The 18763-nt window shown below is 42.6% G+C and overlaps 1 protein-coding gene across 1 annotated transcript in view; it reads left to right on the top strand.

The window, feature by feature from the left end:
- Positions 1-1025: 1025 nt before the first annotated feature.
- LOC311133784 (myosin-binding protein C, fast-type-like) overlaps positions 1026-18763 on the top strand; it is a gene marked incomplete at both ends in the record, with an annotated part of 38088 nt that continues 20350 nt past the window's right edge. The window contains 4 exons of the mRNA XM_084167353.1: positions 1026-1032; positions 1292-1309; positions 1428-1454; positions 1738-1755. Of these exons, the coding sequence (XP_084023479.1) occupies positions 1026-1032; positions 1292-1309; positions 1428-1454; positions 1738-1755 (70 nt within the window). The remainder of the gene's footprint in view (positions 1033-1291; positions 1310-1427; positions 1455-1737; positions 1756-18763) is intronic.

The following is an 18763-nucleotide window of genomic DNA, read 5'->3' as shown; positions in this document are numbered from 1 at the left end:
CTAAACACACTGAAGTCAACACAATAAATAAATACCTGGTATCAAACAGTGCATTATGAATCCAAAAGAAACAAAAGTTGGTAACAAAAGGTGTAATTCATGTAAAATGTAATTATTAGACAAAGATACCAGGTAAAAAGCAGACTGTAAAACAAAGTGTAATCTAAATTGGTGAGAAGAAGAACATTTTAAGAACATTTAGAATAACAACATTGGACCAATAAGGATGGTCAATGTATATATTCTAGATCGATCAAAGGTCTTCCTGGAACGAAAAATGTACTTTAGCAGGAGCTTTGGGGTAGAAAGAGACAGCCTGGCTGAAGACTGCAGTAGAGGCCAGCTTTTACTATTTAGGACAATGATGGGCAACTCAGGGAGAACTGACATGACTTCAGCAAGGACATAATACAATGTCCCTGGCTTTTTCCATCCGCCACGGTAATCCAGTCAGGCCTGAGAAATCGTTGGGAGCCAGCTATATGATATGCATGATGCATCTATTTCATATTATAGGTTTTCTTACAAGCTTTCTGCCTCAACCAATCCAAAGTCGGTCCCCTGTCCAATACCCCTGATAGGCAAAAGGCTGGCTGGACAGAAACCCGGCCGAACCAGAAAGAGGAGTCATATCCGGCAGAGCAGATAGCACGGTCCCGTTCCTGAAATATCTACTGTAATTGATCCAACGACCCTGAGGTCACAGTGAAATGTGGGGTCAGATATCAAATTTAAGGGTAATGCAGGCTGTGTTTCACAGTCTCCTACAAATTATACTGGTGACGATTTTAAAGTGTATATAAAAGTCTGGTCTCTTCCACTCTAGAGTTACACTCCAAAGAAGTGAGCAACACAGTAAAATGAAACACTAAACTAAACATACCTGGTCTAACGTCATTGCATGGACCATCTGTTGCAAACAAACAGCAAAAGCTGCGAGGGAAAGACAAATATTGAATACAACTCAGTCTTATCACCTTATGTCCAAAATTAGGCATCTCGAAATACCTAAGTATTGTCCGAAAATGTTGTGTACCTTTGACAATAAAAAACAAGCTTTTTTTATTGAAATGCCATTTTTCTCAATTTAAGTGGTAAGCATTGCTTTAATTGTAATGGTTTCATAGTTGTAATCGTGCATACATTATTGTAACACAGGCAATTTATGTTTTCCATTTCAGATCAGGTCATGTGAATATTTATTAAGGAATCAACTGAGGATCAACCATGTTTTCCTTACAGTCTTATCAACAATTCTGATGTGTGTGTACTGTGTGTTTCTGTTTTTTAGTGAAGCCGGAGGGCGAGGGTGAGTAACCTATGGTGGTGACTTTGAGTGCATTACAGTGGCATAGTTAGACATGATAATGACTCACACTTTCACATTTGTCCATGTCTTCTTGTCAACTGGCCATGTCTTGCAACAGAGCAGGCCCCACCTCCTGCGGCAGAGGGTAAGTTACAGGTGCTACTGTACAACAAAGCCATGTCTCCATCTGTTATTATTGTGCATATGAAGGGGCTGCATGGCAGAGTGGACTGATGTACCTAAAACATGTAACGAAAACATCCGTACCATGATAATGTAATATCATATTACCTATTGTCTTATTTTCATGCATTTGCAACACCCATATAAAGATATGAGCATATTGTCATGGTTTTGACCAGTACTGATGATTGGTTATATACTGTCCACTTCTTCTTATCTAAACATTTTTTTGTTTGCCTTCTCAGGAGAAGCGCCAGCAGAAGGTAAGGTGATTATGTCTAGTATAGACCCCAGTTCAGTGTCAATAAAGCCACCTTTCTATTGTCTTCATACAATGGTTTAGAATGCAACACTTTTAAACACTTGTGTAACACTGAAAATGTGATTCTAAAACGATCAGTTAGCACTAAACCCAACGCCACTAATAGAACATTAATGAATATGTAGTCACAACTAAATCAGCTGGCATACACAATCAAACCTAAATATCCCCCAAATCAACTCAAATGTATAGACTCAGACCCTGAATCACAAATGAAAGTGCAAAAATTACATCTCTGTTTTAGTCTAGCAACAATGTCTTTTAGCCTGGTGAAACCAGCCAGAATGCTACATTCCTCTGATTAGTTGAAGGTGATCCAATCGCTGACAAGTTAGTTTTGAATAATTCCCGTTATTAGACATAAACTCAAACAGTTTAAATATGGAGGAATGCCAGACTGACACGTGCAGTGAAAAAGACTACCTCATGAAGCTGGTTGAGAAAATGCCAAGAGTGTGCAAAGCTGTCATCAAGGCAAAGGGTGGCTATTTGAAGAATCTCAAATATAAAATATATTTTGATTTGTTTAACACTTTTTTAGTTACTACATGATTCCATATGTGTTATTTCATAGTTTTGATGTCTTCACTATTATTATACAATGTAAAGAATAGTAAAAATAGAAAAAAAGAAAAACACTTGAATGAGTAGGTGTGTCCAAACCTCTGACTGGTAGTGTACATATGTTAGCAGTTTTTTTGGCCTGCAGTTAAACAAAAATGCTTTAATATCTTTAGCTGAGGTGCCACCTGCAGAAGAGGGTAAGGAAAAAGCATCCTGCATAAACTTTGATCATGTGGTGTAATTTGTTGCAACCATGTGTTACCGTAGCATACATGGAAAACCTGTGATTTTCATTTTTCACGATAATTATTGTATTATTTACAGAAATATATATATATATATATATATATACACTGCTCAAAAAAATAAAGGGAACACTAAAATAACACATCCTAGATCTGAATGAATGAAATAATCTTATTAAATACTTTTTTCTTTACATAGTTGAATGTGCTGACAACAAAATCACACAAAAATTATCAATGGAAATCAAATTTATCAACCCATGGAGGTCTGGATTTGGAGTCACCCTCAAAATTAAAGTGGAAAACCACACTACAGGCTGATCCAACTTTGATGTAATGTCCTTAAAACAAGTCAAAATGAGGCTCAGTAGTGTGTGTGGCCTCCGCGTGCCTGTATGACCTCACTACAACGCCTGGGCATGCTCCTGATTAGGTGGCGGATGGTCTCCTGAGGGATCTCCTCCCAGACCTGGACTAAAGCATCCGCCAACTCCTGGACAGTCTGTGGTGCAACGTGGCGTTGGTGGATGGAGCGAGACATGATGTCCCAGATGTGCTCAATTGGATTCAGGTCTTGGGAACGGGCGGGCCAGTCCAACGCATCAATGCCTTCCTCTTGCAGGGACTGCTGACACACTCCAGCCACATGAGGTCTAGCATTGTCTTGCATTAGGAGGAACCCAGGGCCAACCGCACCAGCATATGGTCTCACAAGGGGTCTGAGGATCTCATCTCGGTACCTAATGGCAGTCAGGCTACCTCTGGCGAGCACATGGAGGGATGTGCGGCCCCCCAAAGAAATGCCACCCCACACCATGACTGACCCACCGCCAAACCGGTCATGCTGGAGGATGTTGCAGGCAGCAGAACGTTCTCCACGGCGTCTCCAGACTCTGTCACGTCTGTCACGTGCTCAGTGTGAACCTGCTTTCATCTGTGAAGAGCACAGGGCGCCAGTGGCGAATTTGCCAATCTTGGTGTTCTCTGGCAAATGCCAAACGTCCTGCACGGTGTTGGGCTGTAAGCACAACCCCCACCTGTGGACGTCGGGCCCTCATACCATTCTCATGGAGTCTGTTTCTGACTGTTTGAGCAGACACATGCACATTTGTGGCCTGCTGGAGGTCATTTTGCAGGGCTCTGGCAGTGCTCCTCCCGCTCCTCCTTGCACAAAGGCGGAGGTAGCAGTCCTGCTGCTGGGTTGTTGCCCTCCTACGGCCTCCTTCACGTCTCCTTATGTACTGGCCTGTCTCCTGGTAGCGCCTCCACGCTCTGGACACTACGCTGACAGACACAGCAAACCTTCTTGCCACAGCTCGCATTGATGTGCCATCCTGGATGAGCTGCACTACCTGAGCCACTTGTGTGGGTTGTAGATTCCGTCTCATGCTACCACTAGAGTGAAAGCACCGCCAGCATTCAAAAGTGACCAAAACATCAGCCAGGAAGCATAGGAACTGAGAAGTGGTCTGTGGTCACCACCTGCAAAACCAGTCCTTTATTGGGGGTGTCTTGCTAATTGCCTATAATTTCCACCTGTTGTCTATTCCATTTGCACAACAGCATGTGAAATGTATTGTCAATCAGTGTTGCTTCCTAAGTGGACAGTTTGATTTCACAGAAGTGTGATTGACTTGTAGTTACATTGTGTTGTTTAAGTGTTCCCTTTCTTTTGTTGAGCAGTGTATATATATATATATATATATATATATATATATATATATATATATATATATATATATATACTAGTGTATATGTCTTCTGTATGTTTAAGGATACTTTGCAGGTGGACACATAGTCTTGTGACTATGTGTCGGTGGGACATGTTTACGTATTTGTTGATATATGTGAATGAATATCTGTACCAACGTACCGTAAACATTATTTTAAGTGTGTAATTTTAAATGTGTGTGATTTTGTACGTGTGGCAGAATATTGTTTTACAATAATATCCATGCTGTAGTCTCTCTGTAAATAATTATGATTTTTCCTCAGCCGGAGAACAAAAAGCAGAAGATGGTAAGAGACACTATGTTTTATGTATTGAGTGTTCAGTGTTGATAGGTTTGGTTGTACATCCAGTATAACCTCAAAGATACACACTTCAGTTACGGAGTGACCGGTCAACTGAATGAGCAATATCAAACAGAAACATTTATTAACACATCATATAGAATTACTGTGGGCTACCGTACAGACAAACATTACATTTACATAAATGTTGTTGTCACGTGCCAAAACACATCAGACATTAACAGTATTTGGCTAAATGGTTACAAAATACATATAACAACAACAAAAACATATTCGTATCCCTGAGGTGTTACTGTACTGCAGTGTACAAGATGCAGTGTACTGTCCTGTAAAATATGCTATCATATGCACTTTGATGTCTGATGTAGTCCCGTGTTGATGACGTATCACCTGCTTTCTTGTGTTCTTCCATAGTTTTTTTGTTTTGTATCTGTATCATTATGTGATTTGTATTTTTCTGTCTTGTTTTTTTTATTTTTGTACTTATTTGATCTAACTTGTACAGAAGTAGGCAAAGTGTCTAAAGTACTTAAATTAATTTACTTAGTAAAGAAGATGTGGAAATGTATGTACTCTGTCAGCTGTGTGTTGGTTTGTTTGTGTTGCATTACATATGATTTGATAACTGTGTCTATGTATACACACGTTTGATGTGTGTTTGTTTGCACATACTAGTGGCATGTGTGCCAGGTTGGTTTGACTGCTGTATTTTTTAGGTATACAAAGTATATTGAAAGCATGTGCTTCCACACAGGAGTTGCTCCTAAGTTAATTAAGTCAGTCACCCAATTTAACACCAAATTATGGAATTTCTCGAATGGTGTCGCATCCCTCCAATAGAGACACTTGTAGAATGCCAAGGCACCAAGGCGCATTGAAGCTGTTCTGGCATCTCGTGGTGGCCCAATGCCCTATTAAGACAATTTGTGTTGGTGTTTCCTTTATTTTGGCAGTTACCTGTACATATGCATGCATGCATGTCTGTATGTACAGTGGGGTCTGAAATTGACACCATTGATAAAGATAGCAATAATGACTGGATAAAATAAATAATTCAAAAACTGAGCAATATTGTATGTTCAAACAAATGGGGAAATAATATTTCATACAATTTCTCAGAGAAAGAGATTTTGTTTAACAAGTAAATTTTTTTTCTCAAATAGGTAGGGATCAAAATTATTGACACCCCTAAAGATTCTTATAAATAAAGTACTCAAAAGTTTAGTATTTGGTCCCATATTCCTAGCACACAATGACTACATCAAGCTTGTGACTCTACAAACTTGTTGGATGTGTTTGCAGTTATTTTTAGTTGTGTCTCAGATTAAATTGTGCCCAAAAGAAATGAATGGTAAATAATGTATTGCATCATTTTGGAGTAATTTTTATTGTAAATGGCATCAAACACATGGAAATCATGTGTTTGATGTATTTGATACCATTCCACTTATTCCACTCCAGCCATTACCACGAGCCCGTCCTCCCTAATTAAGGTGCCACCAACCTCCTGTGTTCTAAACACTTTTACATGATTATGGATAATCCTGAATCAATCATGAATAATGATGAGTGAGAAAGTTACAGAAGGTCAAAGATCATACCCCCAAGGCATGCTAACCTCCCCTGTTATTGGTAATGGTGAGAGGTTAGCATGTCTTGGGGGCACTTGTATTAGTATACTGGACAAGATTATGTATGTATGTACGTAGGTGCCTGCATACAGGCTGTGTTCAGGTCATTGTAAACGTATAATACTCATAATATGGTATTTTGCAAAGTAAAAAAACTAAACATTTTAGCTGATGCAAAACCAGTAGATGAGAGTAAGGGAAAAGCACATTTCAGGAAATGTGTAGGAACTAATGAATGTAGACCATCTGACTATGAGTGTGTGTATGTGGTATGTGGACGTTATGGACACTGAGTGTACTGTATGTGTTTGTATGCATGTACTGCACTGTGCAGTATAAATGTTCCTCAGTGTGTTTACATTTGATATTAAAAATGATTAGATGAAATATCTGTATGTTTGAATAATTCCTCAGACTCTGGTATGTGTGGAACTATGTCATTCTCTAATTTTGGTGGTGTGTGAGCCCTGTTTCAGTCCCTCCTCAAGGAAGTTCAGTGTTTGCAGTTGAGTTGGTTCTGCATGCATCAGAATCGTATGTCCAATACACAGGAATGTGTATATTTGATAGTTTCCCAGTTAAAATTCTTCATTTTTCTCAGATGAAGCACCGCCTGAAGGAGAGGAGGGTAAGATACGTTTCACTGGACTGTATGAACTATCAGAGGATGCCTTTGTACTGTATGACTGCGAACACAACCTATGTGTCAACTGTCAACAGCAGACCTGGGTCAAATACATATAGGTCAAACACTTTAAAATATTTGTTCCGAGCTTGATTTAGTTTGCCCAGTACAATTGAACTAATGAAATAGCTGCAAAACTGCAAACTACAATAGCCCACCTCAAATGCTATCAAGTATTTGACATATGTATTTGACTCATGTATTTGTCCCCAATCTGGTCTATTTAAGCAAGGCCTGGGGGGTTGTGGTATATTGTGAATATACCACGGCTAAGGGGTGTACTTATGCATGAAGAGACAAATATGTAATTTTGCTGAACTATCCCTTTAGTTAATCAAAATTACATGCTTATATATTTGTTTCCTTACTTTAAAAGCAGTCTATGGACAAGGAGAGACTGCAAATAAGGAAATACATATATACAGTTGTAAATATATACAGTACATTCCTTTAATGGGGATAGCAGAAGAAACAACAATGATGTATTTGTATATTTTGTGTAATATATGAATGTTTGAATACTTTTGGATGTACAGTGTGTGGAATTTTGCACCATGCACAACATGTATGGGCCTGTACGTGTTGATTGCCTGAGTAATGAAAAATGTATGCACTCACTAACTCTGGATAAGAGCGTCTGATAAATGACTAAAAATGTAAAAAAAAATGTTATGCCATACAATGTATGTATGTATGTATGTATGTATGTACAGTTAATTGGTGTTATTTTAAAATTGTTTGCATATGGTTAAACATTCTATAATGGTTTTGTTTGGTCTTGGACATGGCAACACCATATCATTGTCTTTGATGGTGCATGATTGCAGCACAATAATTGTTTAGAATTAAATTGTCTGATTACTGTAGTTGTATTTTTCTCAAGGAGTACTTTGTATTCCCAGGAAAGGGAGAATGAAAATGTCATAATTTCCTTCTCTTTCCCAAGCAACTATGACCAGTGTTCATTATCAGAGGCAAAAGCTTGTACATTTTTTTATAATTTGATTTTTGGAAATACATATAGTATATGTATTGCAAATATTTATTTGGAAATATATATTTGGAATATAGCTACGAGCAGCAATGAACAGTGTTCACAGGATGAAAGAAAGGACACAACATCAGTTCGATAACAAAGCAAGCGCTATCATGTAGGAGCTACTGTATATTCCTTTATGTGCAATCAGTGAAAGCATTATCTCGCAATACCACAAGAATAACACAAGGGAAGTTTAGTCTAGTGCTTTAGGTCGGTTATCTTTGAATGTAGCAGATAATCATTATTAAAATAATTACTTAATGTATTGAGTTTATGTACCAATTCTGGGGTCAATTGGTTTATGTTAAGATTTGTTAAATATTTTCAGCATTAGTGTATTGGCATATTGCAGTCATCTTTGAATTCTGGGACTTTATTTTGTCAATCTGTTTATGTAAATTATTTAAATCTCAGTTGGTACACTCCACATTAGCGTTCCAAAATACTTCAATACACTCTCACAGCTGTAATACGCTGACTGCAAGAGGCAGGACTTCCTGTTTCAAATGTTCCCTAATAAAATATCCACTTTTCACTACGTTCTGACCACATAATAGGGCAACAATACAGTGGGGAAAAAAAGTATTTAGTCAGCCACCAATTGTGCAAGTTCTCCCACTTAAAAAGATGAGAGAGGCCTGTAATTTTCATCACAGGTACACGTCAACTATGACAGACAAAATGAGAGAGAAAAAAATCCAGAAAATCACATTGTAGGATTTTTAATGAATTTATTTGCAAATTATGGTGGAAAATAAATATTTGGTCAATAACAAAAGTTTCTCAATACTTTGTTATATTCATTTTAAATTAATTTTAAATTCATTAAAAATCCTACAATGTGATTTTCTGGATTTTTTTCTCTCTCATTTTGTCTGTCATAGTTGACGTGTACCTATGATGAAAATTACAGGCCTCTCTCATCTTTTTAAGTGGGAGAACTTGCATAATTGGTGGCTGACTAAATACTTTTTTCCCCCACTGTATACATAAGGTTTACATGCCTAATTTCATGGCCCCATGTCCATCAGTTCAGTTCTTATAGCCCTGGTGTGATATGGTGCCATCTAGTGCTGTAGCATGGCCGACTTTGAATGCAGCAACTAATCATTGAGTCTACAGTATATACCAAATCTGGAGTCAATCTGGTTTATGGTTCACGAGAAGAAGATGTTAAAAGTATTTTTAGCATTAGCATATGTGCTAAGATGCATCTATAGGTACAGTGTGGCTATATTTGAATGCAGCAACTACAGTATTTATCAAAACTGTTCAAGACTGATGTAATGAGTCTAAATACAAAATCTGGACTGAATCTGACGTATGGTTCATGAGGAGAAGATGATTGCAGATGATTTTGAGCATTAGCATTACATATGCAAATAATTAGTTGTTTATAGTTTCGTTGTGTTTTTAGATATCAATACCAAATTCAGTGTGGTTCATCTTAGGGACATCCATGGTAGCGATGACAAGTTTCAAGTTGATAGGCCACTGTGGAATGTATTTACAGTGGTTTAAATGGACATGTAAAATCAGATTTTTTTATTTGTCAATAACTTAGCCATCTTTTCATCAAACGTAAGTTAAGACGTACCATGTCCATACATTCCAAATTTGGTGTGATTTGGTACTGGTTCATGAGAAGAAGATTTTTTAAGTGTTTGGTAGAATATTTTTAGTATGGGCTAATATGCATCTAATGGTGAAGTGTGGCCATCTTTGAATGAATGCATCAATGTTATTTTCTCAAACTCTTTAGGGACTATTGTGATGAGTCCAAAGACCACATTCCGAGTGAATCTCACTTTTAGTCCATGAGAAGATTTTTGGGGGGATTATTTTAAGCATTAGTGTTACATAGTCCAAAAAGTGAATTGTTTCCTTATTTTTGTAAAGATATTAATGCCAAACTTAACATGGGTCATCACGGTAATGTATTTGATGACCCTAAAAAGTTTCAAGTAGATAGGCAATTGTGCAGTGGATTTACAAAGGATTTAAATGGACACCAATCTCTTAGCTTTTCTCAAACTAAATTCAGATATGTACCATGGGCCTACATACTGAATTTGGTGTTAGTTCGTTTTTCAAAGGTCTTCAAACATTTTCAAATAGGAGGAAAATATCTCCTGATGGACCTTATGGGTCCTTGAGCGAAATTTGTTTAGCATGAGGAAAGACGCCTACATACAAAGTTTCAAGTCACTAGGTCAAACAGGGTGACGGATATGAGGATTTAAGTGAGACTGCTTATAACAGCGCCCCCTATTGGCCAATCAGTGACATATTTGACCAAGTTACTCATTGCCTCTAGTTCCTGTGTGCCAAATTAGAAAACAAGTTACCAGTCCATGCTTGAGTTATTTGACCATGTCAAGGACATTTTTTAAAATCCAGCTTCACTGTGAACCCCTAAATATATATTTGGAAAGACGTATTGATGATTTAATCATTACAATGTGTTATTATTATCAGAGGCACCTGCAGAGGCACCTGCAGCCACTGGTGAGGCTAATTATATTTGGGGAAAAGGGAATCCACTGGTGAGGCTAATTATATTTGGGGAAAAGGGAGAATTAATATGTCATAATTTTTTTCTCTTTCCCAAGGAAATACAATGGTCGTTATCAGAATTCAAAAAGTATTTGATTGGAAACAGATATTGATTAATCATTTATAATGTGTTTATTATTTTTAGAGGCACCTGCTGAGGCAGCTCCAGCCCCAAGTGAGAATGTAAATGTGGAACGTTGTTTATATTATCTGTCTCCTCTGTATATTCTTAGATATTAAGTCACCTATTTAGGGGACTTTGAGTGGTTCTGGACCAGTTCCGACTGACATTCTGGTGTACAAAGCGCTCTGTGAACATCGTAGGGTCCTGTTCCTTATTATGCCAGAAAGCCCCATCAGTCTGCTCTCCACTACCACTCTCTCAGCGGAGCTGACTTAAAATGTCAGGTTCCAGACCCACATTTGCATAGGGAGTGACGTGTCACATTTTCTGACCTATCCAGACAAATAATCGATTTGATCTCCCTGTGAGCAACGGAGCCCAGCCTGGGAGATGGCATGATGAAAGGGGACAGTCAAGCGAATCCAAGTTGTGGTTTCATCTCACTCTGGTATTCCCTGCCGGATTTAGTGCTCTCAACATGAAACAATACTAAATAATTTCATAGAATTGAAACAAGACCACTTACTCTTGGTCACAGACAGACTAAATCACTTCTGCTTAAAGCTGAAGTTGTAACGGTGTCTCTGTGCCACTCAGTGGACGTTTTGGAAGAAAAGTATCTGTCGTCAGTTATGAAATGGTGCCAATATTGTACTGTAACTAATGATTATATTTATTTTACAGTTATAATAAAGGTGAAATCTTATAGTAAGTCGTTTATAATTTGATTGTTATTATATTTAGAAAGCATTTCAGTCATTTCAAGCCCTATTGCCTCACTTTTGTTGAATAGAAGAACCAATTATTTTTTTACGGCATATTTGTACTACAGTATGTACTTGAGCTTGTGTCCTCAAAAGGGAGTACACCTCAGCATTTATAACAATACAAATCTAAAACTATGCAACATTAGCAGTTCTTGTTTATGGCCATCTCATGAAAAATAATTACGTTTGGGTATGTCTTTTTAGGCGTAAATCTACATTTTGCCCTATCATTCAAGAGGGAACCAAAAGAGAGTTTGTCATTTTCTGATACCAAAACTGTATTGATTCATAAACGTCTAAAGCCTCAAGTTGCATCGTATTTATTAGGCCTACTTACCAATGGCTTTAAAGAAAACCGGATAAAAGGCTGTAGTAATGGAATAGCCATTGTAGTCAAAAATGTGTTTTTCAACACTACTTTTCAAGGGGTTATCTGGTAATACATTTAAAGCATTTATTCATTCTTATGCTTTACAAATGAACAATAAATGTTATAAATGCATATGAATTATAATGCTTATAAATGCTTGTACATGTTTACAATGAAGCAGTGTTGTAGTAGCCTACCCGAGACTACATATTGATTGTATCGGCTTTGACTCGGTCTCGGACAATAAGGACTCGTAATTTCTTCTACCAGCGAATTAAACAAATCATTATCAACAGCTCCCAGGGAGAGACCAGGGGAAGTATATCTTTAGACCTGTTTGGGTTAGTGATAGTTAGTAGAGTGGCTCTCTATTTGCCCTCAGCGTGTATATTTTCACTATCAATTAAGTATGCTAAGTTGAGAGCCTATGAGAAGGTCTGTGAGAGGGTTTTATGCATGTATGCTTTTTTACATAATAGTATAGTTTAACAGGAATTATAAACGGTGGTTTGAGCCCTGAATGCTGATTGGCTGAAATCTGTGGTATATCAGACCATATACCACAGGAATGACAGGACATATTTGTCCTGCTCTAATTACATTAGTAACCAGTTTATAATAGCAATAAGGCACCTCGGGGGTTTGTGGTATATGGCCAATGTACCACAGCTAAGGGCTGTATCCAGGCACTCCGTGTTACGTTGTGAAGAACAGCCCTTAGCCGCAATATATTGCCCATATACCACACCCCCTCGGGCCTTATTGCTTAAATATAAACCGTGTTGTTTGGATCGTGGATGCTGATTGGCTAAAACAGACTATGTGCAACGGGTATGATACAAAATACTTGTTTACTGCTTTATTGAAGTATCACTATGCATACCAAGGCAAATGACATAAGAAAACCAATAAGGCTTATATTAACACATTATTTCCCCTTGTTTCTAGCCTAGCAGTTGGTTTGCAACAACGGGGGTTTGTATAAACCTTGCTGTCTGTTTCACCGACTTCAGCAACAATGTAGAAATGTAGAAATGCGATCTCCCTGTAGCCTACCATAGAGAGTGAACGATTAGTTACCGGAGTGTAACTCCAGTTCTATGAGTGGAGTGGAGCCCCATAGGGGAGCTCTGCTCCTAATGGTTTACCCTCTGCCCTAAGGCAGCAGCAGCCTGAGACAAAATTATGCACACACCTACAGCCAATAGGAGTACAGGTGTCCCTATAAGAGGGGACGCTTCCCCTCAATCAGCCTCCCAAGATATTTTTCTTCAGCGAGACTAGAGAGGGTCGGCAGGGCCTTAAGTCCTATGGGGCTCCGTTCCACTCATAGAACTGGAGTTACACTCCGGTAACTAATCGTTCTATATCGTGGAGCTCCGCCCCATAGGGGAGCTCTGCTCCTAATGGTTTAAGGCGGAGCGTAGCGATCCAAAATGTACTCCCTGCCGAGCCTAACACTTCCCATCAAAACGAGAAAGTCAAGCCCAGCAATGGCTGTAACCGAGTCCCGCAGTACTGCAACTTAAAACCCCTACGGGCGTCACAATATACCGCGTCATCGGTTAAAAGACCCGCCCCACCTAGTCCAATGGCAATGCCAATGACTAGTGGGCAGATCACCAGAATAGAAGCCATACTAATCTGTACTAGCAGATAGATGTGCCTCAATATCCCGTGAAAACACTACCGACCACTAATGGAATGACATCAAATGTCACTCTACATTATGAACGCGGTAGACCGCCTCACTCACTCAATGGAATCCCAGAGATTAGTGGGCAGGAACAAAAACATGAGTCATACTAACTGAACGAGCAGATAGATGACCTCATATTCTGTTAATCCACGCATGCCTCTACTGTACTGAGCCTGTCAGTCAGGATTCATGCCACAAAATATGTTTTCTTATCCAAAGCGGACCTGATGGAAACCCAGTCCATAGTCCTGCTTTTCCCTCTCTTCCTAGCTCCAGATCTCCCTTCAGCTATGCTGAGTACAGACCGAGCCAAAGAGTTAGAAAACACATCTGTCAAAAACACGTCTTCCTAACCAAAGCGGACCTGATGGAAACCTGTGTCCACAGTCCTGCTTCTCCTCTCCTTCTTGCTCAAGATCTCCCTTCAGCCACGCTGAGTACAGATCGAGCCAGAGAATTGGAAGACATATCTAAGAGATAGAAACTGATAAATGGAGACGGCGTCGACCAGGATGCTGCTCTACAGATATCCTCTACTCCCGTTCCTCTGAAAAGGGCAGTAGAAGCCGCTACTCCACGAGTGGAGTGAGCTCTGATACCCTGAGGCAATTGCCGCCCTGCTACCTCATAAGCTGTCTCAATGCCTTCACAAAGCCAGTGAGACAGCCTCTGTTTTGAAAGTGGTCTACCTAGTGCAGCCGCACCGTGACACACAAACAACTGAGGCGTTGACCTAATCGCTGCTGTGCGCTCGACGTAACACGCCAAAGCGCGTACCGGGCACAGGCGATGGAGCTTTTCCTCACTCCTCTCTCTATGAGGAGGAGGAGAAAAAGCCCACAGCTCCACGGTCTGTGATCTATATGAACTCTTAATAACCTTCGGCACAAATGCCGGGTTAGGACGTAACACTGCTCTGCTCAGGTCACCATTGATGGCCAGGTAGTCAGGTCTCGTCGAAAGAGCACACAAATCACTGACCCGCTTAGCTGTAGTCAAAGCGAGCAACAGTGCTGTCTTGATAGACAGCATCTTGGGGGGTATTTGATTCAATGGCTCGAACGGCGACTTACATAGCGCTTCGAGTACCAAAGCCAAATCCCACTGAGGAAGCGTGACTCTAGGTGTTGGCCTAAGTCGCCGCGTTCCTAATAGAGGGTGACTAAAGACATTGTCTCTGCCAAAACCCTCATGACAAGCTGAAATCGCTGCTGCAAACACTCTAATCGTGGCAGGCGATTTTTGCTTATCAAACATGAGCTGCAGAAAAGAGAGAATACTCTCCACCTGACAGCTCATGGGGTCCACACTTTGTGTGACACACCATCGTGAAAACACGTTCCATCTACTGGCATACATCTTAGAAGTGGAACTGGCACGTGAACCCTGTATGGTCCTGATCACTGCATCAGATAACCCACGGCGCTCTAGCCTGTCCCTCTCAGCAGCCAGGCCTTCAGTGGTTGGCCGATTATGGGCAATTTCCCTATCGTGCCAGCCGCCTGAGACAACGCGTCCCGTCGATGTGGAATTGGCCAAGGTGGCGCAATCAACATCTGACTCATCTCCGCAAACCACAGAGCCCCCGGGCGATCGGGCGCTATCAGTATCACTGACAGCCCCCCTGACCTCACCCTGGCTAGCAGTGGGAGAATGCAGGACAGCGGAGGGAATGCATACAGGAGAACTCTCGGCCACGGTTGGTGCGCAAAGGCGTCCCTTCCCAGTGGCGGTTCGTCCTGTTCCCTCAGAGAGAACCACAGAGGACATTGCGCGTTCATGCGTGACGCGAATAGGTCCACCTCGGCTCTCCTGAATTGTTCCCAAATCTGGAGAACAATGTCTGGATGCAGACACCACTCGTCGTCTCGAGGACCCCCTCTTGACATGAGGTCTGCTCCTACGTTCAAGTAGCCCGGAATGTGTGCTGCTCTCAATGAGCGAAGGTGCTCGTGAGCCCACAGTCACAATTCCTCTGCCGCCCGATGGAGAGCAGGAGACCTGACTCCTCCCTGGCGATTTATGTGGGCTACTGTGGTCCGGTTGTCTGACCAGACCAGCACATCGCGACCCCGAAGGGTAGACGCGAAGTGGGTCAGAACCAGTCGAACCGTTTCCAACTCCAGGAGGTTGATGTGACGACCTGATTGAGGCCACACACCTCCTATCGCTTGTGTCTGACATGTCCCTCCCCATCCCGTCAGGGACGCATCCGTGAATACTGGGATGTGAGAGGACACCTTTCCTATCGGGACTCCGTGCGTGAGAACGCGCGAGTTTCTCCAATAGTTTAGGTCTGCACTGAGCGAGAGGGGAACCACCACCAACCGATGACGTTGACGCAATGGGTCTAGTCTTAGTTGGGCGAACCATCGCTGCGTCCTGCGCATGTGCAGGAGTCCCAGCGGAACCACAGAGTGGGCTGACGACATGAGACCCAAAAGTGACATGATCGACAGCGCCGTCACCGTGTGATTCGGACGACACTTCCTTAGGGCTAGCAACAAGGCTACCCTTCGGGGGTCCGAAATTCGAGCCCTCATCCTCACAGTGTCTAGCTGTATCCCCAGGTAGACAATCTGATGAGTGGGCCAGGGCGCGCTCTTTTTCCAATTCACAGCAAACCCCAGACTTGTGAGATGCATCACTGTCTGTGTTGTGTGAGTGATCGCCAGCTCTGCTGACGGGGCGAGAACCAGTAGGTCGTCCAGGTAGGCTAGTAGCCGTATTCCCTGACGACGCAACGGTTCCAATGCCACCTCCACACACTTGGAAAATGTGCGAGGTGCCAGGGCGTACCCAAATGGCATCCTCGTGTATTCGTACGCCACCCCTTGGAAGGCGAACCGCAGAAACTTCCTGTGACGCGGCTGAACCGGCACATGAAAGTACGCGTCCTTTAGGTCTATGCTCGTACAAAAGTCCCCTCTCTGGACACATTCCAGCAGACGTTTTGTCGTTAGCATTCGGAAGGGCCGTTTTGTTATGCTCTCGTTGAGAATGCGTAAATCCAAAATCGGCCTCACTCCCCCCGTCTTTTTGGGCACTAGGAAATAAGGCGAATATAGCCCTTTGTTCCTTTGCTCCCGGGGAACTACTGTCACCGCCTCCTTCGCCAAAAGTTCCGTAATCTCTGTCATCAGAGCGGCCACTTTGTCTGGCGTTTTCATCACCGTCTCCACCACTCCCCTGAACGGGGGTGGGGTCCGGTGGAATTGGAGAGCATAACCCTTCTGCAACGTCTGTTCTAGCCAGCGTGAGAGGGTGCAGCTTCTTCGCCACTGCCAGCAATGCAGAGAAAGTGGCTGGGCGCGAATCTGTGGTGCATCCAGTAGGAAGGACCTGTATTCCTCTATGGCCCTTACCGCCACTGTTCCCCAACAATGAAGTGGTGGAACAGCCCAAGGTGGGCCTCCCATGAAAGGGAGAGGAAATGCGTTCTGAGAAAGAAAGAGGAGTAGGGACGTCGGTTAAACCCGTAACCGTCGTATTCCTGCCCTCCTTGAACGCATCGCGGGTCTGAATTGCGCTGACCGAGGCCACAGCCTGCGGCAGGGCACCATCCCCGGCAGGGCACCATTAGGTGACTGCAATTCGCTATCAGAGCCCTTCACTACAGTACTCCTAGAAGTCTGTAGTATGAGGTCTCTATGAGGTAAAACAAGGCGGCGCCTTGATACCTTCTTAACTTTCACCTTCTGTGTGTGTTCAACTCTGCACCCCTGTTGGGTTGATTCACGCTCAGTGCGGTGAGTACTGGCTCGTTCTGTCAGGGGAGCTGATACTTTGGTTATACCCATAACGCTAGTAATCCTGCTCTCCGTGAACGTAGCATGGGTCTGAATCGCATTAACCGAGACCTTGGTCTGCGATAATGCGCCGTCCCCAGATAGCTGCTGTGTTACGATGCCTGGGGGAGCCGATACTCTGGGCACCTTGGTGACCGCGGTAATCGGGCCCTCCGTGAACGCAGCATGGGTCTGGCTCGTACTAACCGAGACCTTAGTCTGCGATAGTGCGCCATCCCCAAATAGCGGCTGCGTCATCATGTCTCCTGACTGAGACTGCAGCCTGCTATGAGAGACACTCACTACAGTACTCCTTGGGGTCTGTAATGTGAGGTCTCTTTGAGATAAGCCAAGACGGTGTCTTGGTATCTTTCCTCCCTTCACCTCCTGTGTGCGTTCAGCTCTGCACCTCTGGTGGGCTGAACTACGCTCAGTGTGGTGAGTATTAGCGCGTTCAGAAAGAAGTGGGGGCGCCGATACACTGGGAACCTTCGTCACCGTGGTAATCGGGCCCTCCGTGAACGCAGCATGGGTCTGAATCGCACTAACCGAGACCTTAGTCTGCGATAGTGCGCCATCCCCAACTAGCGGCTGCGTCATCATGTCTCCTGACTCAGACTGCAGCCTGCTATGAGAGGCACTCACTACAGTACTCCTTGGAGTCTGTAATGTGAGGTCTCTTTGAGATAAACCAAGACGGCGTCTAGGTATTATTCCTCCTTTCACCTCCTGTGTGTGTTCAGCTCTGCACCTCTGGTGGGCTGAACTACACTCAGTGTGGTGAGCCTGGGCGCATTCAGAAAAAGGTGGGGGCGCCGATACACTGGGCACCTTCGTGACCGTGGTAATCGGGCCCTTCCTGAACGCAGCATGGGTCTGGGTCGTACTAACAGAGACCTTAGTCTGTGATAGTGCGCCATCCCCAATGTGGTTATTATCAGCGCATTCTGAGAGAAACGGGGGCACTGATACGTTGGTTACGCCCGTAACCGTAGTAATCAGGCCCTCCGTGAACGCAGCACGGGTCTGAACTGCACTGACTGAGGCGTTAGCCTGAGACAGAGCGCCGTCCCGAATAGCGGTCGCGTCATCATGCCATTATCTGGCTGAGACTGCAGCCTGCTATGTGAGACACTCACTACAGCACTCCTAGGAGTCTGTAAAGTGAGGTCTTTATAAGGTACACTTAATACCTTTTATATACCTGCCTTATGTGTGCATTCAGCAACGCACCATGGTGGGCTGAGCTGCACTCATAGTGGTAAGAGAGAGAGCGAGAGTGAGGAAGGTCGAACGCTCTCGGATGTATTATGGAAAAGGGGCTCTTTTTTGACAGTGTCAAGTAGAGCCAACTCTTTATTACATACATCAACAAAAAACATTCTCCTCCATACACTCAACGGTAGAGTGGGGGGGGACAGTGGGCTCGGTCACAGCAGGCGCTGTG

This window comes from Coregonus lavaretus (genome assembly GCF_964263955.1).
Source record: "Coregonus lavaretus genome assembly, chromosome: 1".
Lineage (NCBI taxonomy): Eukaryota > Metazoa > Chordata > Actinopteri > Salmoniformes > Salmonidae > Coregonus > Coregonus lavaretus.
This window is presented reverse-complemented; position numbering and strand designations above follow the sequence as displayed.